This window comes from Rhinolophus hipposideros, assembly GCF_964194185.1.
Source record: "Rhinolophus hipposideros genome assembly, chromosome: X".
Lineage (NCBI taxonomy): Eukaryota > Metazoa > Chordata > Mammalia > Chiroptera > Rhinolophidae > Rhinolophus > Rhinolophus hipposideros.
In genome coordinates, this window is record NC_138046.1 from 89,160,207 (window position 1) to 89,184,879 (window position 24,673).

The window sequence follows — 24,673 nt, forward strand, 5'->3', positions numbered from 1 at the left end:
GTGCCTGAGAGTGGAATGACGTACTCACTCTGCCTAACCCCAGAGCAGGGAAGTCCCCTGGGGTGTGGGAACCTAGGTGGAAGACCCCCCTGGTAGCCCTTTCTCTGAAAGCTCAGCCGGGAGAGGTGGAGGGGCAGAGCTAGTGGTGAGTGTGGGTTCTTGATGGGCGGCCCAGTGGGTAATGAGAGATGGGAAGAGGAGATAGTGAGGGTCAGGAAGGGGGAGAGATAAGGGCGGGGGGATGGGACACAGGGCCACAGGGCAGGGAACTGTGTCCATAAGAATCAGGCGATGGGGAGCGCTCGATTACAAAGTAGTATTTGTTTGGGGGGGGGTTCAAGTGCGGCAAAGCAACCTGATTGGCTTCCATCCATCGTGTAGCGTCCTGCAAGTGACTAAACTCGACGAAGGCGAAGCCCCGGCTCTGACCTGGAGACAGCATTCAGATACAGACGCAGTGGGTTAGTCAACAGCTTTGGACACACGGCGTTCCCGGGGGCGGGACCCGAGGGGAGAGGATGGGGGCAGAGAGGGAAGGCGGGAGAGGAGAAAGGAAGAAAGGAAGAGAGAGAAGCAATCAGAGAGAAAGACCAGGGAGTGGGAAGCAAGGAAGATGGCCGGGAGAGGGAGGAAAGGGAAGGGGAAGGGAGGAAAACAGACCTGGAGGGAGGTGGGTGGGTGGAGGGAGATACGTACACGCCAGCTGGGAAGAAAGACAGAGAGATGGGGCTTGGGCAGATGTGCCTGGCCAGCCTGGGGTGACAGAGACAGAGAGAAGGAGCTGGGACAGAAAGGGCACAAATAGAGGTCTATCTCCAGAGAAGGAAGGAGGGCAGATGGGCAGTCCACTGGCTCCACATGGGCCAAAATAAATAGCCAAAGGGCGGGGCCCAGCACAAAGCCCAGGAGCACCCAGGAGGGGCCCTGTAACAGGAGTTTTATCAATGAAGCAAAAGAAGCTGGGCTGGGCAGCTCAGTGAGGCTAGGAAGTCCCCAGGCCCATCAGGAACAGGGGGAGTTGGGGACACAATGTCACCTCAGCCTCACCACAGTGCATGAGAGACGGGCGTCATAAGGGAGCCACCTCAGGGCCAAGCTGGGAAGAGTATAGCCAACCACAGTCCAGATACTCTTACACAGCAGGAGAATGGGGCCAGGAGGACCTTAGAGTACAGAATCAGTGGGTGTCTGGGAGAAGAGAAGCACCCAGGGCCACAGAGGGGGCTGCACTTGGGATACCGCTTTGGGGAGAGAGACCACAATCCTGGCAACATTTGGTTTGGCTAGGGTGAAGCAGAGCAAGACCTGCATGCTACCAAGAGAGACTCCAGGCCTGGCCAGGACTGAGAAAGGGACCTAGGGCTTTGAGGCTGCAGGAAGCAGATCTTCCTTGGGAGGTGTACACAGGGAGGGCTTAGATGTGGCGGGGCTTAGGGCTGCATGCTTGATCTCTAAAAGAACTGTTAGGGTGCAGAGGAGGATGAAATGTTATGGAGAGAGAGAGAGAGAGAGAGAGAGAGAGAGAGAGAGAGAGAGAGAGAGAGAGAGAGAGAGAGGTGGAGGCGTGGGGAGGAGAGAGACTGAGAAATGGAGAGAGAAGCCCAGGCAGTGAGGCCCCACTGTGCCTGCCTTGGGGAGCCTGGGCCAGAGATCCTGCAGAGACCGCTCTCCCCCCACCCCCCTGCTACCCTCAGGCCAGGTCCAAGCAGCCTGCAAAAGGGAGGGAGGGAGGTGACAAGTGAGGCCAGATGTCCTGGCTGCTCCTTGGGATGAGCCCTGGGACAAGAGCCATCACCTGCCTCCCCTCTTGGGATACATGGGGGGCTGTGTCAGACCTACTTTCTGATTAGAGGCTGTTACCAGAAAAATATAGGGGAGAGTGAGGGCAGGGGAAGGAGAAGAAAGGAGAGGGAAGGGAGCACATGGGGGGTTACCATCTCAGATACTCAGAGTCCCAGAGAGGAGGTTCCCCGGAGCCTGGCCCTGGCCCTGCCCCCGGGAGGCGCTCAGCTCAGCTCAGAGCCGCACCCCCTCCCCAACAGCCCCGCACAAGAGGCTGCTGGCTGGAGCTATGAGGAGAGTGGGATGACGGGGGAGAGAAAAAGAGGGGTATCCCCAAGCTGCCCATTCCCAGCTGTGGCAGGAAGGCAGGGTAGGGAGGGTGTGGAGGAGACTGAGGCAGGAGGGCGACTTGGGAGCAGAGGCTGGCCAGCGGAAGGGGAGGGCACTGGGAACGAAAGCTCACCTGAGGATTTGTTCCGCATCAGCCGGACCTCCCGGGCTTGGACGCCATGGGACTGCAGCTGGGCACGGATCTGCACGGGGAGATACAGAGTGGGGCAGGCTCAGCGTAAGGGGCTGCTGAGTAGCTGAAGCCGGCCAGAGGCCTCCAGGGCCCCAAGGGGCCATTGGTGACATGCACACACTGTCTCCTCTCTCTCTCAGGGCTTTTCGCCGAACGACCACGGCCCCAGACTCGCACCAGTACCTAGTCTCAGCTTTTGGCCCCAGACTTGCAGAGCGAGTCAAATAAAGAAAGGGGCACGGTGTAAGGTGAAGCATGGCGGCGTGATGACCCTCGGGGATGGAGAACAGTAAGAGAGCAAGCGAGCCCTCGCGTCAAGAATGGTGGGCAGGGGCGGTCTGCCAACAGGTTTGGTGCAGCCACAAAGCGAGGAAAGCTGGGAAGCAATGTTGGCCCTTCACAAAGAGGCTGCCCTCTGCTTGCATCAAGAGACCCATGACACAAATACGAAACTGGGAAGGACTGGGGTCTGAGCAAACCCAACCCATGTGCCCCAGACCCTGAGTGGGGCAGTAACTTGGGGTGGAGACAGAAAAGTGTGGTTGTGGGGTTTGGAAAGCTTCCTGGACGAAGTTAGCCAAAGGAGTTTTATTAGGCCCACACACACAGGGAGGGCTCAGGAAACAATAAGAATGCAGGCTGTGGGGCCCAGCTGTCCAGTGTCACACACAAACTCTGCTCTGCCACTCACTGGCCGTGGGACCTGGGGCAAGTTGCTTCACTGCTGGGGCCTGGCTTCCTCATCCATAGGATGGAAATACAAAGAGTACCTTCCCTGTGGGGGGGGCTGTGAAGATTAAATCAGACGTGGTGTGTGGCCCACCCTATGATAAATCCTCAAGAAGTGTCAGCACTCAGCTACTGTCTGACCCTGAACACGGCAGGTGGATCAGACTTGAGAAGGTTGCAAATACACAAGTGGGTTTTTCTCTGTGACAAAATGGGCAGCTGGCAGATTTCAGAGGAGAGCTGAGCAGAGAATTCATGGGGGTGGGGGGAGGAGAAGGAGGATAATCAGGGAGGCTACTCTAGTGGCCCTTTTGGGCTTTTACTGGGGCTCCTTAAGGTAAGTCTGTAGGAGAAGGAAAGAGGAGAAAAGGAAGGAAGATGGAAAGGAATGCCAGGAAGGAAAATAGGGTGGGGAGGCTGTCAGCAGCAGCGAAGGAAGTCGAAGAAAAACCCAAGGCTCTGTGGCCAGGCCAGTGAGGAGATCTGATGTTGGTGACAAAAGAGGGTGAGGGGAGGTGAGAATAAAACCTCAGAAAATCCCACGAGGACTCTCCCCACCCGCACCATCTCCGCCATCAGCATGCCCAGCATTGGGGCTGGCACTGGGCCTGGCCAGCATGTGGCACGTGCAGGAGGAATGCTCTGGTCCCTCCCACAGCCGCCACCGGCAGCCCCTTGGGCAAGCCAGCCTATTGGACACTCCTTCCTTCTAGACCAGAAGGCGACAAGGCGTGCCCAGAGGACAGATCAGTGCTGGAGGACAGGAGCCGGTGGGGAGAAGGGATGAAAGGCGCTGAGGTCAGGGCTGAGGGAGAAATTGAGGGCCCTGGAGGAGACCCAGCCTGGCCTCCTGCTCTGCCACCTGCCCGGGGCCATGGGGGGCACGTACGTCATCCTCAGTGGCTGCCTGTGGCAGCATCCTCAGCATGACGATGTTACTGGCCTTCTCCTCCTCCTCCTCCTCCTCCTCCTCCTCCTCCTCCTCCCCTTGCTCGGTCCGATAGTCCTGGTCCCGATAGTCGCCGTCTCGGGGGAAGCCTGGCGGGCCAGTGGGGCTGTGCCTGTGCCGCCGCCGCCGCCTACGCTGAGTTTCGGAGCCCGGGGAGGCCTCGTAGGAATCCTGGCCGACAGAATGAGACGAGAGACACCAGACGGGCAGTCAGTCTGGGGCGGGCCTAGGGGCTGGCCGCTGGCTCTCTGAGGCGGGTGGGCTCTGAAAGCCAGGGCTGGGCGGGCTCCGGCTAAAGGCTCGGGCAGGCAGGGTGGGTATGCCCTGGACTGCAACACTTCTGGGGCTGGAAATTCTCCCTGGGACGCTTTTGGGGGCTGCCTTGGTAGAGTGGGGATAAGCCAGTGGCAGTGTTGGTGTTGGGGAGGAACTCCCACAGACAGGTGAGCAGATACTGCTTAAACCTTGGGAAGAGACGGTCTGGGGTTGGCACACTAAACCTTGCCCTCCGTTTCTCTCCCCTCTTCCCTTGCCAGCTCAGCTAGTATGTGTACAATTGTTCCTTGTGCCACAGAAGGCTACACACATTGCTTATGTTTCCCAGCCTGGGCCTGGGCCCTGCAACCCAATTGTGGGTATAGGAATAGCTTAAGATCTTGGCTAGAGCCAGCCAGCAGGGACCGGTGAGTGTGCAAGGGTAACAGCACTGCCCCCTGGCTCCTCGTCCTTTGCCTGGCCAGTCTTCCATTAGCACCAGGCTCCCTCCTAACAGGGTGTGGTCGCTGGCTTCTTGGCTGTTGCCCAACCAACTCTTCCAGGACTAAGCAGGCCAGGCCTGGGTCCACACCCCTCTCGCCCTTACAGGGACCAGATAACTTAGTGCTCCACTCCTATTCTTCCCAACCCAGCTGCCACTGGGGAAGCTTAACTGTCTACCACCGGGGTCTTTGCACTGGACCCCGCAAAGGGAGGCCAGGGGCCCACATTCTGCCCCTCCAGGGCTGAGGTTGCAAGAATCCCCTTCCCACCCCACTGGATAGGAGACTTGCCGACTTGCTTGGACCATGGCCCTGACCACCACTTCAAAGCAGGGTTCTCCTAAGACAACGCTGCTTCTTCCCCTCAGCGGGGGCTCCCTGCTGGTAAGCATCATGCCTCCCTCCTCAGGCTAGGGCTAACCACCCAACATGGAACTCAGAGGAGAGGCCTGAGAGGGTCTTTGCCTTCTGTCTAAGAGCTCTGCCACCACTAGGAATGCCCAGAGTTGGACTCGCAGAGCTGCTCTGCTTGGTGACATACAGTCTCCCAGTTGCCTTCCCAACCCCAGACTCTGGGAGTCATATCAGAGGCTCTTGAAGGGCCCCATATTGGCTGGGAGCAGGCAGTTACAGGGCTTGCAGTGAACCATGGACCCAAAATGAACACTGGGGAAGGAGGGAGAGAGGTGGTGGCCAGGGGCCCTCACAAATACAGAGCCAAGCAGGGAGACCCAATTTGGGAGCGCCCTCAGAGGGGGCGTGGGGACAGACCCTCCAGGTTAGGCAAAGCCACTGAGCACAGTCCGAAGGCACAGGAGCTGAGAGCTACCTGCAGCCAGAGGCCCTGCAAGAGCCACCCCCCCCACCCAGGTCTGACTGGCCCTCCTGCCCTCACCTCTGCACTCTGCTCCTCGGACGAGTCGTCATAGTCGTGCTTGCCTTCCTGGCTGCCGTACTCGCGGGGGTATGAGCGGTAGTCCATGTCCCGGTAGTCGTGGTCCCGGCTGCGGTTTTCCCCACCGTCGTCCTGCGAACGGTCAGCGGCTCCATAGCGGCCAGTCCTGTCTCCACGACCACCTCTGGGGGAAGAAGGATGGGAGGCATGAAGAGCGCAGTCCTTTCTGAAAGCTGCAAGAGGTGAGGCTGACTCCCCTCACTCACTCCTTCCAGACCCTCAGCCCCACCCCCGACGGGTCCCTAAATCCTGACCCTGTGCGGTGAGCAGGCTCCCGCCTCTCTCGCAAACCCAATCCACTTCTCTCCTCTCCCGCCCCCCCCACCTCCAGCCCATGCTATTTTCCTTCACTGGGCCCTTGGGTGTGGCCTCCTGACCTCTTCCCAGGTCCCCCACCCCAGTTCCTTCTCTATACCCCAAATGTAAGCGAGTGCTCTATAAGGCAAAGCCAATCAAGCCCAACTGTATAGCTCCCTTCAGTGGCTCCCTTAGTCTCAGGGTGAAACACCGAAAAGCTCACCAAGGTCCTATAAGGTCTGCTGGGTCCTGCGGGCCAAGTTCCCTGCTGACCTCTCTCCCTCTGCCTCGCCCTGTACTGTGCCACCCTGCCCCTGTGGCTCATGGTTACCTTGCTAGCACTAGCAGCTGTTTTGTTAAAATGTCTCCTATTGCAACAATTGTAAAATAATTACCTTAAAGTTGATTTAACATAACAATTTGTTTAATGATTTAAAAAATTACTAGACCGTGAGTTCTGGGAAATGAAGAAACCACAGCTGTTTGGTTCACTGCCCTAGTCCCTAAAGCTTACTTTAGTGCCTAGTACTCAGTAGGTACCCAATAATTATTTTGTAATAAAATAGTGATTACAAAAGTATTCTAAAAGCAACTAATACACATTGACTTAAAACAAGGAAAAACAGGCACCATACGAGACTACGACTAGCAGGGGCCCAATCCTGGCAGGAACGACATTAGAATGTCCATTATCGACACCACTATGAACATTATTTTAAGACACTGGCTGAAATAGTTAAATAAAGGAATGAAGAAAAGAGGTTAAAAGCTGGAAAGGAAAAGGTAAAATTACCATTATTTGTAAATGATATGAGGATATACTTACAAAAGCTTAGAGAATCAACTGAAAAATGATAACAAATAATAAATCAGTAGGGATGCTAGGTACAAAATTAATATTCAGACATAAATACCTTGCCTGTATTTAGAGAGCCACTGTTTAGAAAATAGGAACATCCCAAGTATAATTACCTGGACATGTGCAAGATCTTATGACTACACATCGCACATATAAAGCAGGATACATTTGAAATGGGTCAATGATTTAAATGGAAGAAATGAAACCATAAAAGCAGAAGAAAACACGGGATTAAATCTTGATAATCTCGAAATGGGGAAAACTATGACCCAAATACAAAAGCCATGGAAAAAAAGGTTATTAAATTTGACTACATAAAAATAAAACATACCTGCTTGGAAGAAAAAAAAACCCACCGTAAGTCAAGACAAATGATTAACTGGGAAAAAATATAGGAAAAGGTAAAAGGAAAGGAACGGAACTCACAGTAAGGAAACATAAAGATGCTCTGTCTCAATCCTAATGAAAGATGAATTTATTTTTGAAAGATGAAATTTAAAACTACACTAGATAGACCATTTTTAAATAAATGTTTAAAATTTATTTTTGTACATTTTTCTAAATCATTTTTATTGTGGTAAAAATATACGTAAAAGTTTACCATTTTTAAGTGTTCAATTCAGTGGCACAAAGTACACTCACAACGTTGTGCAACCATCACCACTATTTCCAGAACCTTTTCATCATCCCAAATAGAAACTCCACAGGCACTGAACAATAACTTCCCACCTCACACCCTCTATTCTACTTTGTCTCCATGAATTTGCCTATTCTAAGGACCTCATTTAAGTGGAATCATAAAATGTATGTCCCTTTGTCTGACTTATTTCACTTAGCATAATGTTTTCAAGGTTCATCCATGTTGTAGAATGTATCAGAATTTCATTCCTTTTTACCGCTGAATATGTATGTATGTATGATATACGCCACATTTTGTTTATCCATTCATCCATTGATGGACACCTGCGTTGTTTCCACCTACTGATTATTTTGGTTATTGTGAATAACGCTGCTATGAACACTGGTGTACAAGTATCTGTTTGAACTCCTGCTTTTAATTCTTTTGGGTATATACCCAAGGAGTGAAACTGCTGAATCATATGGTAATTCCATATTTAATTTTCTGAGGACCTGCCAAACTGTGTTCCATTTTACCGTGTTTCTCCCAAAATAAGCCCTAGCTGGACCATCAGCTCTAATGCGTCTTTTGGAGCAAAAAGTAATAAGACCAGGTATTGTATTGTATTATATTATACTACACTATATTATAAAGACCCAGTCTTATATTGTAGTAAAATAAGACCGGGTCTTATATTAATTTTTGCTCCAAAAGACGCATTAGAGCTGATGGTCCGGCTAGGGCTTATTTTCGGGGAAACAGGGTAGCAAAAAACTAAGAAGTGAACTAAGCTACACACTTTACCAGGATTTCACCAGTTTTTCCACTGCTATCGTCTCTTTCTGTTCCAAGATCGAATCCAGGCTCCCACATTGCATTTAGTCATCATGCCCCCTTGGAGTCTCCTCTGGCCTGTGCAAGTTTCTTGGTCTTGACTTGTTTTATGACTGTGGCAGTTCTGAAGAGCACTGGTTAGATATTTTGTATCTCAACTTGGGTTTGTCTGATGTGTTCTTGTGATTAGACTTGACGTGATGGAGTTTCTGGGAGAAGACTACATTAGAGACAAGCCCTTCTGATCGCACTGTATGGGGCGAGGGGCACGACAGCAACATGACTTAGCACTAGTGATATTGAACTTGATCATCTGGTTATGGTGGGGTCTGCCAAGTTTCTCTGCTACAAAGTTTTTTTTATTCTTTTTCTACTCTATTCTTTAGAAGCGAGTCACTAAGACCAGCCCACACTCAAGAGGAGAGGAATTAAGCTCTATCTCCTGGAGTGGGGAGTATCTACATATATTATTTGGAATTCTTCTGTAAGGAAGATTTGGGATAGAACATTTTTTTTTATTTAGAGTGATTTTTATTGTGGTTTATATTGTCTTAATATAGTTTTCCTTTAAGTTAAATTCCAGAAAAAATCCCATATTTTTATATGTAACAGAGGACATAATATAAATATAACATTGTTTAACTGACAACATCAAAGTGGATGGCTATAGGGATAAGTATATCAATTTAAAAAAGACAACATTAGGGAAACTTTACATTATTTGGCATCATATAGTAATTCTATAATGTGGTAATGGAAAAGGTTAATAAATTAGTTTATGAAAATATAATAAGTTTCTTGAGATAAATGAAATTGGAAACACAACATACCAGAATATATGGGATGCAGCAAAGGCAGTTGTAAAAGGGAAGTTTATGGCAATAAATACCTATATTAAGAAGAAAGAAAGATCCCAAATAAACAACCTAAATCTATAGCTTAAGGAACTAGAATAAGAAGAACAAACTGAGCTCAAATTAGCAGAAGAAAGGAAATAAGAAGATTAGAGCAGAAGTATATGAAGTAGAGTACTGAAAAACAACAGCAAAGATTAACTGAAGTAAGAGTTGGTTCTTTGAAAAAAATAAACAAAATTGAGAAACTGATAGCTAGACTAACCGAGGAAAAAAGAGATAGGACCCAAATCAACCAAATTTTAAATAAGAAAGAAGATATTACAACTGAAATCACAGAAATTTAAAAATCATAAAAGACTACTATGAACAACTATGATATATGCCAAACAACTTAAAAGAAAGGGGAATATTGTAAAAAGAGGCTACTTACAAAGACTTAATCAGGAAGAAACAAAATCTCTGAATGGAACAATTACTAGTAAGGAGATTGAATCAGAAATCAAAAACTACCAATGAAGAAACGCCCAGGACTATATAACTTCACCTAAAAATTTTACCAAAGATTTAAAGAATTAACACTAATCATTCTCAATCTCTTCCAAAAAACTGAAGAGAAGTGAACACTTCCAAACTCATTTTATGAACAGCATTATCCTGACATCAAAACCTGAAAAGGTCACTACTAGAAAAGAAAACTACAGACCAACATCCCTGATAAATATAGATGCAAAAAAAGTCTCAATAAATACTAGCAAACTCAATTCAGCAGCACATTAAAGGGACCATCCGCCATGATCAGGTGGGATTTATTCTTGAGATACAAGGATGTTTCAACATATGCAAATCAATCAATATGATACATGATAGAATGAAAGAAAAAAAATATGATTATGTCAATAAACACCTCAGTGTTTATTGACACTGAGCATTTGACAAAATTGAACATTTGCCATGATAAAAAACTCAATGAATTAGGCATCAAGGATACAGATCTCAACATAATATAGGCAGTATGTAACAAGTTTACAGCTAACATCATACTTAGTGGTAAAAGAATGAGAGCGTTTTGTCTTAGATCCGGGGCATGGCAAGGGTGCCCACTCTCCTCCCTTCTTTTCACAATAGTATTACAATTCTTAGAACAGACAGGCAAGAAAAAGAAAAGAAAAAGTAATAGAATCAGAAAGGAAGAAGTAAAAATCTCTCTATTTGCAGATAGCATGATTTTACATGTAGAAAATCTTGAAGACTCCACCAAGAAATATAAGATCTAATAAATGAATTCAGTAAAGTTGCAGGGTATAAAATTAATATACAAAAACCAGTAGCATTTCTATATACTAACAACAGAACTTCTGAAAAAGAAATAAAGAAATCTATTCTGTTACTATCGCATGGAGAACTAAAACATATTAGGTATAAGTTTAAGGAGGTGAACGCTCTCTACACTGAAAACTGTAAGACATTGATGAAAGATAGAACATTTTTGACTCAACAGATCTGCAAGAGTCCAAATGTTTGACAACAAACTGTTGGCAAGACTATATGGGCACTCTCATATTGCGGGTAGGAGCGAAAATGGAACAATCCCCATGAAGGGGAACTAAAAATCTATATGCCCTCTGACCCCCAATTCTCCTTCTGGGAATTTAATGGACTGATACGCTTGCACATGTACAAAAACGTTATTTACTGCAGCACTGTGTATAACAGCAAAGGCCAAGAAACAACTTAGAAGGATCAGGAAAATTGTTTTTAAAAAAGACTAATGAGCTCTCCTCCTTCTGCCCAAGATGCCAAAAGGAAAGATGGCAAAGGGGAAGAAGGTGGCGCCGGCCCCTGCTGTCATGAAAACGGAGGCCAAGAAGGTGGTAAATCTCCTGTTTGAGAAAATGCCAAGAACTTTGGCATTGGACAGGACATTCAGCCCAAAGGGACTTCACCTGCTTTGTCAAATGGCCCTGCTACATTCCGCTGCAGCAGCAAAGGGCTATTCTCTATAAGCGACTGAAAGTGCCTCCTGCCATTAACCAGCTCACCCAGGCCTTGGAACGCCAGACAGCTACTCAACTGCTTAAGCTGACCCACAAGTACAGACCAGAGACAAAGCCAGAGAAGCAGCAGAGATTGTTGGCTTGGCCCAAGAAAAAAACTGCCAGCAAAAGGATGTTCCCACCAAGACGCCACCTGTCCTTAAGAGCAGGGGTTAATACTGTCACTTCTTTGGTGGAGAACAAGCTCAGCTGGTAGTGATTGCACATGATGTGGATCCCATCAGGCTGGTTGTCTTCCTGCCTGCCCTGTGCCGTATGATGGGGGTTCCCTACAGCATTATCAAGGGTGAGGCCAGGCTGGGGCATCTAGTCCACAGGAAGACCTGCACCACGGTCGCCTTCACACAGGTTAACTCGGAAGGCTAAGGAGTGCTGGCTAAGCTGGTGGAAACTATCTGGACTAATCATAACGATAGGTAACAATGAGATTTGCCATCACTGGGGAGGCAACGTCCCGGGCCCAAAACTGGTGGCTCGCACTGCCAAGCTAGAAAAGGCAAAGGCTAAATAACTGGCTACCAAATTGGGCTGAATGTACACCGTTGAGTTTTCTGTACATAAAAGTAATAAAAAATTTCAAAAAAGACCAACAAGGGGGAGAGGAGCCCCACCAAACATTAAAACATGTTATAAAGGTTAGACCTTGAAACACAAATGGACAGATCAGTGAAACCGAAGAGTCCACAGTACAAAAAAAACATGGAAATTTAGAATAAGCCAAAGCTTGGATTTCAAATGAACAGGGGGAAAGTCGATCAGTCAATAAATACTACTTGTGATAACTTTCTGGCTCAGGCATTGGCAAACTACAGCCCGTGGGCCAAATCCAGTCACCTAAACAGTTTTCTTGAACACAGCTATACCCATTTATTTACATATCGTCTGTGGCTGCTTTCAGGTGGGTAGTCGTGACAGACATGATATGGTCTGCAAATGCCAAAAATATTTACTATCTGATCCTTTACAGAAAAAGTTTGACTTTTAAGAAAATGAAGTTGTTGATCTACTTCACTTCTTAAACCAAGTAAATTCTAGATGAATCAAAAATTTAAATCCCTGAATAGAAACTACAAAAATATTAGAAAGAAAACATAAGAAAAAAATTGATCAAGAATGGGGCAGGGCTTTCTAAGCAAGACAAAACCCAGAAGTCGTAAAATAAAAAACATAAATATGGCTTTGTAAAAATTTAAAAATATCTCGAGTGCAAAAAAAATACCATAAACAAATAAACATGTGATAAAGCAAGTAGAGTAAAATGTTAATGGTAGAATCTAGTGGATGGGTCTAGAGGTGTTCACTGTAAAATTCTTTCAACTCTGCTGTATGATTGAAATTTCATAATATTGGAAAAATCAGAAAGCTAAAAGATAATTAATAGAGAAAATAAAATGTTTGCAGTCATTTTCATTGGCTTCTAATTTTTCTTTTATTATTTTTTTAAACTTTTATTTATTTGTGTTTCTCCAGGACCCATCAGCTCCAAGTCAAGTAGCTGTTTCAATCTAGTGGAGGGTGCAGCTCACAGTGGCCCCTGTGGGGATCGAACCGGCAACCCTGGTGTTACGAGCATCGTGCTCTAACGAACTGAGCTAACTGGCCACCTCGGTTTCTAATTTTTCATCGTTGTTTGTTCATTCATTTATTTATTCAATAAATAGCAAGGGAACATTTGCTATGTGCCAGGCACTGTTCTAGGTGCTGGGGATATCACTGTGACTGAAATGAAATCCGTCCTTGTGAGCTCAGCTTTGGAACCCAAACTGTTGCCTTATGATAAATGCCTCAACAAGAGGTGGCTTGCACGAGTACTGCTTTTTGATATGAACAATGTTTTTCATGTTTGCTTACTATAGGTATCCCTCAACATTTGAACTCTAGTTATCAGAATTTAAGAACTGAACATTATTTTTAAAAACTTTAAGTGTGTTTTTCTAGGACCCATCAGCTCCAGGTCAAATGGTTGTTTCCATCTAGTCGTGGAGGGCGCAGCTCACAGTGACCCATGTGGGGATCGAACTGGCAACCTTGTAAGAGCACCGCGCTCTAACCAACTGAGCTTACTGGCCGCCCCGAACCAAACAGATTTGAATAATGGTCAGATGAAATCCTGAGTTCTCTGCCACTCAGCATCTAAACCAAATAAATTCGGAACTCTTGCTATCTAAATTCAGGAAGGGAACATATTTAGATTGTAAGGGATACATACTTTTCATTGGCCACAGAGCACTTTGTTTGACTAAACACCATCCAAAGGCAGACCCTGTTCATAATACATTTCTAGGAAGCTGGACTAAATCATAATATATGAGGACCTCCACAAAATGAATATACTTCTAAAAACATAAAATGCCAAAATTGGCAGAAGTAGACACAATTATAATAAAAAACTCTGCCCTTTAAAAGGTGAGTTTAACCAAGGTTTCAAAGGACAGATAATTCTTATACAAGTTTCTCCAAAAAAAGAGAAAAAGTTGTCCAATTCATGTCATGAGGCTGCCTTGATTCAGTGCTAGATAAATACAAAAGGAAATTATAAGACCACTTCACTGATGGAAGTGAATGCAAATATCTTAAATAATACAGAATCTGATTAAATATAAGTATTTTAAAAATATACTTGTTATATACCTGTTCCCTTTCCATCTCTGAATCTCTCGTGCATGTGGGTGTCTCTGACGCTCTCAGGTATGCAGGGTTCCCATACATATGTATGTATTAAATTTGGTTATTTTCTCCTGCTAAAACACACACACACATACACACACACACACACACACACACACACACATTGCTTAATTTTTCTGCCAAAAATTCGAGTAAACATTAAAAAAACACAGTTTGGAAAATGTAATCAATAACGTTGTAAAGACTGTGTAGGGTACCCGATGGACATTTGTCCCATTTGGGAGACCACCTCAGGGATGATGTAGATGCCTGATCACTGCACTGTACACCTGAAGCTGAAGCTGAACAATAATGAATGTCAACTACAATTAAAAAAAAAAACACAAATTGAGAATCATCTGCAGAGCAACTGACCTGTACTCTTAAAACATATCAAGGTCATATAAGATAAGAAAAGATTGAAGGGGTGGCCGGATGGCTCAGGTGGTTAGAGCGCGGGCTCTCAACAACAAGGTTGCTGGTTCAATTCCCGCATGGGATGATGGGCTGTGCCCCCTGCAACTAAAGATTGAAAACGGCGACTGGGCTTGGAGCTGAGCTGCGCCCTCCACAACTAGATTGAAGGACAACGACTTGGAGCTGATGAGCCCCGGAGAAACACACTGTTCCCCAATATTCCCCAATTAAAAAAAAGATAAAAAAAAGATTGACTAACTGTTCCAGATTAAAGGAGACTAAAAGTACAAAGCAGCCCAATGCAATGTGTGATCTTAGATTGGATCTGGACTAGGGAAAAATAGCTATAACGGACATTATTGGGACAACTAATGGCATCTGAACATGATTTTATATAAGACAAAATAGTGTATCAGTGTTAAATTTCCTGATATTGATAAGTGTATTGTGGTCCTTGTTCTTAGGTCATACATGCTGTAGTACTTAAGGGTCATGTCTGCCACTAACTGAAATGACTGGGGGGGGAATGTTATATGTTGGGGGGGAGGGGAGACAGAAGGGGAAGAGGGAGGAGGGGAGAGGGAGAGAAAGAGAAAGGAAGGGGAAGGGGGAAAGGGGAAGGGGAAGGGGAAGTGGAGAGGGAGAGGAGGAGCGGGGTAGGTGGGTAGGTTAGGTTAAGCAAATGTGGCAAAATGTTTACAATTAGTGGTTCTGGGTAGTGGATATATGGGAGTTCATTGTACTTGCACGTTTTCTGTAAATTTGAATTTTTTTTCAAAATAAGAACTCATAAACATACATATTCATACCATGATCAAGGAGGGTATATCTCAAGAATGCCAAGAATATAACTTAATGCGATTTATTAAATTAATGGACAAAAGGAGAAAAAAACCATGTAATTATGACATTCGATACTCATTTCTGAACAATATTAGTAAACTAAGATTAAAGAATTTTCTTGGTTTATTAAAGCCTACTTTCTAAAAGCCTACAGCACACATCATACTTGATAGCTAAGCAGAAGGGGCCTGGACTGACTGCCTACCTGCAGGTGTCCTTTATGTGAAAGAAAATAAACTACATTGTTTAAGCCATTATTCGTTCTAGTACAACCTGCTAAAATGTATCTTAATTTGCGCACCCAGCATCTCTGATACTAATTAACATGGTACCAACAGTCCTAGACAATACTATAAGTGAGGAAAAAGAAATGAGAAGTGACAGGATTGATTTGCATACCACATGACAAAATACTCAGAAAAACCATCAGAATCACAATGAATGATTAGGGCCGGCCCAGTGGCTCAGGTGGTTGGAGCTCCACGCTCCTAACTCGGAAGGCTGCCAGTTCAACTCCCACATGGGCCAGTGGGCTCTCAACCACAAGGTTGCCAGTTCGACTCCCTCAAGGGATGGTGGGCTCCACCCCCTGCAACTAAGATGGAACACGGCACCTTGCACTGAGCTGCCGGCTGCCAGTTTGACTCCATGGGCCAGTGGGCTCTCAACCACACGGTTGCCAGTTCGACTCCCGCAAGGGATGGTGGGCTGTGCCCCCTGCAACTAGCAACAGCAACTGCGCCCTCCACAACTGAGAGCTGAGCTGTGCCCTCCACAACTAAGACTGAAAGGACAACAACTTGACTTGGGAAAAATCCTGGAAATACACACTGTTCCCCAATAAAGTCCTGTTCCCCTTCCCCAATAAAATCTTAAAAAAAAAAAAACGAAACAAAAAACAATGAATGATTAGAAATAACAAGAGAGTGCAGTAGGGATAAAATAACTTATAAAAATTAACAGCTTTCTTCTACCCCAGCAAATACCCGCTTGGAAAGTAAGATGTCAATGCAAAGTACTGGAGTACCTAGGAATTACTTTAACAAAGAATACGCAAGACCTATACTTTTATTTATTCAGGTTTTTCTGTCCTTTAAATGAGTTTAAAAATATTCTCCATACAGGCCTTGGGAGACGTGAGACCACTTACAAAGGTGACAATGCTCCCCAAATGAACCTATAAATTCAATGCAAGCTCAACAAACATTCTAGAATGTTTATGAGGGATTGGATAAACTTTTTATATAAAGCTCCACAAATAACTAAGTCAACTTTGAAAAATAAGAGCAAAGTAGGAGCAATTAAGACATTCTCTGAAGTCATAATAATAAAAGCACTAAGGCTCTGGCACAAGAAAGAGCAAAGAGACCAATGGAAGAAATCAGATCACTCAAGCCAGATCCATGTACATACATGAGGGAACTTCAAATGAGATGGCGCACCACGAATCAGTACAGAAGCACAGACTTATTTAGGAGATGGTGCTGGGAAAATACTCATTATATGGAGGAAAATAAAACCAGAATCTACCTTGTACCATATTCCAAAGTGGACTCTAGATGGGTTTAAAGACCTGAATGAGAAAGGTAAAACAACAGAGTGAAAACGATCATTGTGATTTAGAGATAGGAACAGAGATAATTCTGAAAGCACAGATTATAAGACAGAGAAGTGATGAATTTTAGCACACCCAAATTCAGAACAAGTATCCATCGTTGGGAGAGTTGTTAAGCAAAGGCAACAGGCACACCCCATGGTGTCCTTGGGACCAATCAGAAGCAAAGCACTAATATACACGGCCATACAGACAGATCTTGGAAAGGCAGGGCTTAGAAATACAAAGTTCAAGAAACAGAATGAAGACTAGCACTCTGTCATTTGTGTAAAGTGAAAACACAGATGCTCAAAACAACACTACGTATTTTAGAAGCACACATTTCAAATGACAGAAAAACTGCCTATGGCTATGGGAATTAGGAATAAAGAAGAAAAGAATAAATATGGCAAGAGAAGGCCTTTATACTGACCTATGATAGAAACCCACCACGAACTGGAAAAGTATGATTAACTTAAACCTTTGCACTTGAAGTTCTTTAAAAGCCAAAAGAAAGCCAGTGGCCTTATTTGATAATAAAGTCTGAAGCAAAGTATATCACTTACTCAAACTCAGAAACTGCCACAGGGTACTTCTAGTGAATACCATCCAAAATTGAATGCCTTTCAAAAGACATTTTTAAAGAAGGTCAAGACTGAATAACACTAGATTATGACAACATCTCAAATTTGGGCTCACTTTTCAGAAAAGAAAGTATTATAATTCTACATTTTAAAAAGGGCCTGGTGGTAGAAGAAACCCTTTGTAAGACATTACAAAAATTATTTCCTCCCTGACTTTTATAAAATCTACTGACTCTTAATAGAGGCTTTCTGGGAGAGTTAGGTCTGCTCTCCTATGTAATCCTAAAATGTCAGAAACAGATCACCAACATTAGAATCAACTGGGGAGATCCACCAGTTGATGGTGAGGGTATGGTCTGGAATCTCTGTATTTTATCAAGTGTCCCAACTGTTTCTTGTTCGACCAGAATTTAAAAATAAGTGTTCAAGAGTGTCCCATTCCAAGACAAGTATCATGCCCACTTCAGCCCATCCTGCCCCTGAAATCTCCCACTATCTGACCTGGCTTGCCCCACACTTGGCCTGGCAAATTCCTAACTCTGAAGGCACCACTCCCTTCCATCCCTTAAACCCAAAGCTATAGTGCACACCTCTCCTGAGAATCCACAGGCACTTACAACCCACTACCCGTCTCTGCCTCTCTTCTTGCAGTAGCTGTCCGGACCTTGGTGAACCTTGGTGAACAGCACCACATACCTATCAGGGTCACCCAAATTGGAAACCTGGGCATCAGCCTCTATTGTCCCCTTTCTCTTTAATCCTTTCCCACCCTCACAACCAGCCGTGGCACCCATCCAGCTGTTTGGGAATCATCTGTAAACTGTGTGGCCTGCCTTGTGAGACCCTGAGTAAGGAGAAGGCTGCAATCTTATCTGTCTCCTTCATCGTAGCACTCCCAGAAGCCTAGCACACAGGTCCTGGCTCACAACAGGTGCCAAGTAAATGTCTGCTGCTGAAAAGAAACCAATCATCTACTGCACTGTTTGCTCTGCCTGGAAGCCCTTTCCTACCACCTTCCTGGAGCAGTTCTGAGATGGGGACAAGCCTAGGCTGCTGATGGGGGGGGGGGAGTGGGTAACTCACCGTCTTTCATACTCCATATCCTGATAGGGCCTTCGGGGGCTGCTGGGGCCCCTCCTCAGCCGCTGGCTCCGTTTCACTTCCCAGCCACCCCCACAGCTGCCACCATGATCTGCCAGCCTGGGTGATGCCTCCTGCAGGAACTCTGGGGAGAGAGGAAGGAAAAACGGGGTCAAAGCAGTTGGGGCAGAGAGGGCCTCCTTGAGAAACCCTCCTTGTTAAGGCTCCCTGCTGTCCCTTAGCCTGAGGACGTTGCTTCCCAACTCCTAGTGCTCCTGAGGACCAGAGCGGGAAGGCAGCTGCTCCCCCCCATCCAACCCCCCCCACTACTTGGCCAGCTCCTTTCCTTCCCACACAAATGTGAGATAGGAGTCCACTGCCCTAATAGAATGAGCAGGGCTTTCAGCAGACAGGGAGCATCTTGCAGAGAGAACTGGTGGTGCCACCCATTCTGTGATCAGGGCGTTGCCATCTGAAACTGGTAGACAAGTTCAAGCCCGGAGCTACCTGCCCAGGGGGGAGCTCTCGGTGCTGAATGACTTGTTCCAGATCGGGCACATTAGGCATAGAGGAGAGACTTCACAAAAGGGTCCCAGACACCCACCAGTCTCCTTCCATGGACCCCCAAGGTGTGATTTCATCCTCCCAACAAGATGCTGGCTGCCCCCTATAAGACAGCAGGAGACCATGAAAGGCTTAGGGGGTGAAGGGGCTAACTTGGCAATGAGACAGCTGCCGCCTCCCTGGGCTCCTGGCCAACACAGCTTTGGGCCTCACACGGCAACTGGCTCAGCCCTGAACCCTGTCTCTTATGAGCAGCCAGGTCCCAAGGCAGCTCTCTCCCCAGGGCAAAAGGAGCCCTTTCAGAGGCTGTTCCAAACCATTGTCCTATTCTGTTGGGATGCAAGGACAGTCATTTTACCTAACCCTCAGGGCTACCATGAGAACTAAGGAATTCCCAAGCCACATGACTTGGCCAGGGGTCGCCACACAGTATCCCAGAATCCTCAGGTCTCGTCCTCTGAACAGGAATCAGGAAAGTCCAGGTGATAACACCATCTGTCCCACACTAAGTTAGCACCACACCTTTCCTCCGTTTATACACACACACCAATTTTCTCTTCCTCCTCAAGCTACAGGAAACCAGAGTTACCTGCTCCCAGATGCGTAAGAGTTAGAACAACCAGGGGCCCCAGAGGATAACAGCTGATACAAAACCCTCAGTAGGCTCTGGCAAAGGGGCCAGTCACACATTGGTATCCACAACAGATAGGGACCAAAGTCACAGACACGTGCCCCAAATAACTCTGGGCCAAAATCACAGACAGGAACCCACAATAAGTATGGGTCATAAACACACACCGAAGCCCCTTTTCAATAGATGAACGTCAGAATCACAGATAGGAATCCCTTTCCCAAAGAACGCGCAATAACTCATACACATTCCTTGCATTCTCTCCCTACCCAGTTAAGTCGGTTAGAGCCAGTCGCAAGAAGACTCCCTATGGAACTCTCCCTATGGATAGGGACCAGAGTTAGATACACACTCCAAAGATAAAGACAAGGGTCATACAAACGTTCTTACTCCTCCTCCTTCCAAGACTAAGGACCCGAGCCACAGAACACCCCCACGAACAGGTAAGTAACAAAGTCACACAGAACAGACAGCACAGCCCGTCTCCTGTGGATAAAAACCAAAGCCGCAGACACTCGCCTCTCCACGGATAAAATTCGGTGTCTCAGACACAGTAAGCCACAGTATCCCACTCCCATCCGTCCCTCCCTTCCCCCAACCCGCGTGCACCTATCCAGTGTCCCGATCGCGCACGCGCCACGGCTCTCAAAAGGGGGAAATTTTTTTAAAAAAAGACAACCCATCCCGGGCTCAGACAGTGCATGCATCCCTCAGTTGCAGCCCGCAGTCCGCCCTCTCTCCTCTTCTACGCACCACCCCCAGCCCCTTACCTCCGCCCCCACGACCAGCGTCGACGCTCACCTTTTCGGCCCGGGCTGTCAAGGGAGGGCTCCCTGACATCACCTCGGCCCGCTGCCACCGCCACCAACCCTCCCAACTCAGCTGAAGCCGGTCCGCGCGACAACCAAGTCCGAGGCTGGAAACAGAAAGGCGGGGGAGAGAGGAGGGGAGAAGCGCCAATCGCACTGCCCTCCCCGCAAAAGTAACTGCCACCTACTCCCCGTCGGCTGCAATCAGCAGCACAAAATGGCGACCAAGAGCAGGGAACCGGCGCTTCGACCACCATCCACCTACCGAGGGAGCGCGCTCAGGCTGGCCTCGTCTATTGGTCGCCGTCTGCCATCGGCCAGCCCTGGCCCGCTCTGATTGGCCAGCATCTGCCACCTCCCCATTCCCTGTGTGAACGCCCACAAGTCGAGAAAAGGAGTAGCTATTGGCCAATCTGGCGAGGCCCGCTTTTTAGAAGCTTGGTTTCCTTCGAAGATGAAAGACAAATGAGAGTTCCGCCCCTCCTCCCAGAGCGCAAGGGAAGTTACGGTGCTTTGGCTGGGATCTGCATCCACCCAAATGTCACTGCTTTCTTCTCAGCAAGGGTAGGAGCGGACCACTCAGGTAGAACTGCCATAGCACGATCGAGAGGACTGGAAAATGGTTGCTCCGTTGAGGACATGACAGAGGGAGAGAAAGGGGCTGCTCAACGCCTCACTCGCTTGAAAAAAATCCAGACTCGGGACCTATTTAGTGCGGTGGGGGCAGAGCGACAATTATCGCGCTGGGGTCAACTGCAGCTGCGCAGAGTCGCACTTCCGTCCCCGCCCCTGAGAGTCTGCAGAACAACCTGTCATGGCGGCTGGGCTGTTAGGTTTGTGCGCCCGCCGCCTTTTGGCAGCAGCCGCGACGCGAGGGCGCCCGGCTGCTTGGCTTCGCTGGGAATCCAGCTCCTCCAGGGCTGTGATCGCCCCGTCCGCTGTGGTGGGAAAGCGGGCACCAGAACCTACTATGCGCTGGCAGGAGGACCCAGATGTCGAGGACGAAAACCTCTATGAGAAGGTGAGAGGGAGGGGAAACGGGACGCCAAAAGGGTCAGTCGGGGACCAGCGGATGGGGCGCCATAGAGGACGTTGTTAGGTGGCTGAGGATTGCGCAGCTGGTGAAATCCTTGAAGACTTGGGAATTTTGCCTAGCTTCTTTTCCTCTTTTGTCTGGTGATATCTTCTGTTCAGGGCCAGAGATTCGATTGGCCTTATGTTGCAGACAGGTACCAAGCCTGAAGTGGGCAGTGCTCAAAACACTTAGAAGCAATATAGTATAATAATAATACTAAACACTGATAGGACTTTTTTTGGTGTCAGTGTTCTAAACACTTTACATACATTAATTCATCTAAATCCTCAAAACAACCCTATTTTGAAGCAGGAACTCTTACTAAACCCATTGTACAGACGAGAAAATTGAAGCACAGAGATGTCCAGTGGCGTGCCCAAGTTCGCATAATTGAATGTGTGGCAGAACCGGTATTTGAACTTGGATCTACCACGTCTGCTGTGCTCTCTTGATAGCAGAGCCTCTGAAATCAGAATACCTGGGCTAGAATACAGGCACTGACAATTACTCACCTGAATGACCTTGAGCAAGTAACAACCCGTTGGTGCCTCAGTTTCTTTGTAAAATGGGGAAAATATTAGGACACCTTCTAAAAAAATAAAATATTACACCTGCCTTGTGTAATTAAATGAATTAAAATGCTCAGAACAGCATCTGGCACTTAGTAAGTACTCAGCATTAGAAGGTGTTTATTATTGCCACTTTCCATCTCACTGGGATATTGTGAAGTTTGTATATGTGAAAAGGCCTGGCACATAAGAGGTTCTTCATTAATACCAACCTTTGGTTGAGGGGCTTGGATATATAGGATGCTCATTCATCCATTCTGTAAATACGTATTGAGGGCCTCCTGTGTGCCAGGCACAGTTCAGGGCCCTAGGGGTTCAGCAGTGTGGAAATCATATAAAGCCCTTGCTCTTATATGATAGTGCAGAACACAGAAAATAAATATGTAAAATATTTGACAATAGTAATATAGAGTATGTAATGGATCATATAAGATAATGTGATACAGACGATCTAGGAGCATGCTACTTTGATAAACTAATAAATGCTAGAAAGAATGTTAAGCAAGATACGTGGATTGAGAGTGACTTGGGGTTAGGGAGTAATTTTATTAGGTTGAACCGTAGGATATTGCCAATATTCAACCATTTTTGACCTATGAAAATGACAATTTCCTATAGTTCAACTTAATAAACAAGGTGACCAGGGACTGCCTCCTAAAGGAAGTGATGATGAAGCCAAAACTTGGAATGAAGAGGCAGATCCAGCCATGAAATCTGGGGGGAAAGGCTTTCCAGGCAGAGGGAACAACTAGTGCAAAGGTCCTGTGGTGGGAAGGGCTTGACAAGTCCCAAGAACAGAATGAGAGGAATTTAGGGACAGAGAGGAGATTGGTCCAATCAGAAGCCAGCTTATGCAGGGCCAGCATAAGGCTTTGTGGAGCAGCAGGAAACCTCATTGACTTCTCCTTCCGCAGAACCCAGACTCCCATGGCTACGACAAGGATCCTGTTGTGGACGTCTGGAACATGCGAGTCGTCTTCTTCTTTGGCTTCTCCATCGTCTTGGTCCTTGGCACCACCTTTGTGGCTTATCTGCCTGACTACAGGTCCATGGGGTGTCTAAGAGAATGGGAGGGGTGTGGGCAAAGGCAGGGGTGGAGGTTGAAGGGAATTCTGCCAGGAATCCTGTCCTACACCATTGAGGAATGGGGAGCTAAGGTGGGGATTGGTGTCCAGTGAGGCTCCCTCATGTCTCCCCCCACGCTGCTGCCTCCAGGATGCAGGAGTGGGCCCGCCGGGAAGCTGAGAGGCTTGTGAAATACCGAGAGGCCAATGGTCTCCCCATCATGGAATCCAACTGCTTTGACCCCAGCAAGATCCAGCTGCCAGAGGATGAGGACTGACTGGTTGCTGAGTGGGGCTCAAGAAACACCATCTTCTCCACCCCCTGCCTGCCATTCTGCCTTCTCCTCAGAGCACCTAATTAAAGGGACTGAAAGTTTGATTGGCTGGTGTTGATTTTGTTGTAAGGGGGATGTGGGAGTGGGGGTGTCAGGCCTTAAAAGGTCCACCACCGCCTTTTCTGGGTGTTCCAATTATCTATTGCTGTGTAACAAATACCCGAAAACTTAGTGGCTTAATATGACAATTTAGTGTCATCTTTCATGGTCCTGTGATTGTGCTCAGCTAAGTGGTTCTTGAGGTCAGACAGTGGCTGGTACTGAGTCACCTGAAAGCTCTACTGGGATGGACGTCCAAGATGGCGTCTTCACTCACATGCCTGGCACTTCAGTCTTCCAGGTGGCCTCTCTCTCCGGAAAGCTCCCTTCAGGTCCACCCTCCTTGCTGCGAGGGTAACCCCTCTCTCGACTTGTAACAACATAGGTTAGTTTTGTCTGGTTTGGAACTTAATATGAGTGCATCCATACATTTTTGTACCTGACTTTCTTTTTTAAATATATGTTGTTATTAGTTTCAGGTGTGCAAAACAATGCAATAGTTACACATTTACACCCCACAAAGTAGTAAGCTACCCCCCAAGCTACTACCCCTCTGACACTGTATATAGCTGTTACAATACCATCGACTATCTTCCCTATGTTGTACTTCACATCCCGTTTTAGTTATATATTTAGTTATAGTTGACATTCAATATTATTCTACTTCAGCTGTCAGGTGTATAGCGCATTGGTCAGGCATCTACACAGTCTATGATGTGACCCCCCCTGGTAAGTCCAGTGTCCATCTGGCACCTTACATGAACCTTACAACATTACTGACTATATTCCCCACACTGTATTTTACATCCCCGTGACTATATTGTGACGACATATCTGTACTTCCTAATCCTTCCAGCTTCTCCCCCATCCCCACTCCCTCCTATCTAGCAACCATTAAGTTTTCCTCTGTATCTCTGAGTCTATTTCTGTTTTGTTTGCTTGTTTATTCTGTTCTTTAGATTCCACATATAAGTGAGATCATATGGTATTAGTCTTTCTCAGTCTGACTCATTTCACTTAGTACCTGGCTTCTTTCATTCAGCTTGGTGGTATGAGACAGGTTCACATTCTTATGTGATCAGTAGTTTGTCCATCCTCATAGCTGTGCTCTTTTCCGTTGTATGAACAGACCACACTTCATTTGTTCCAATGTTGATGGGCATTTCGGTAGTTTTCTGTTTGGGGC

General features: G+C 46.7%; 2 protein-coding genes and 1 pseudogene across 11 annotated transcripts in view; 2 read left to right on the forward strand and 1 right to left on the reverse strand.

The window, feature by feature from the left end:
• The window catches only part of RBM10 (RNA binding motif protein 10), a 29,698-nt gene extending 8,993 nt beyond the window's left edge, over nt 1-20,705 (reverse strand). For 2 of the 9 annotated variants that reach the window (XM_081041799.1, XM_081041798.1), the window contains exons 1-5: nt 20,398-20,686; nt 18,405-18,546; nt 5,637-5,820; nt 2,246-2,315; nt 356-429 (exon numbers count right to left, since the gene is read on the reverse strand). In XM_081041799.1, the coding sequence (XP_080897925.1) occupies nt 356-429; nt 2,246-2,315; nt 5,637-5,820; nt 18,405-18,546; nt 20,398-20,662 (735 nt within the window). In that variant the 5' untranslated portion in view covers nt 20,663-20,686. Of the gene's footprint in view, nt 1-355; nt 430-2,245; nt 2,316-3,923; nt 4,155-5,636; nt 5,821-13,847; nt 13,916-18,404; nt 18,547-20,366 lie in introns of those variants that run through there. The other 7 variants (XM_081041802.1, XM_081041797.1, XM_081041794.1 and 4 more) reach the window with 7 other exon arrangements.
• Nucleotides 10,956-11,748, forward strand: LOC308494704 (large ribosomal subunit protein eL8-like; annotated as a pseudogene). The gene has a single exon. The product of its transcript is annotated as a large ribosomal subunit protein eL8-like (transcript).
• An 82-nt stretch (nt 20,706-20,787) lies between the features above and the next one.
• On the forward strand, nt 20,788-23,492 carry NDUFB11 (NADH:ubiquinone oxidoreductase subunit B11). The gene is made up of 3 exons (XM_081041803.1): nt 20,788-21,426; nt 22,964-23,094; nt 23,265-23,492. The coding sequence occupies exons 1-3, from the start codon at nt 21,220-21,222 to the stop codon at nt 23,389-23,391; spliced, it is 465 nt and encodes a 154-aa protein (XP_080897929.1). The 5' UTR covers nt 20,788-21,219; the 3' UTR covers nt 23,392-23,492.
• The last annotated feature ends 1,181 nt before the right edge of the window (nt 23,493-24,673 follow it).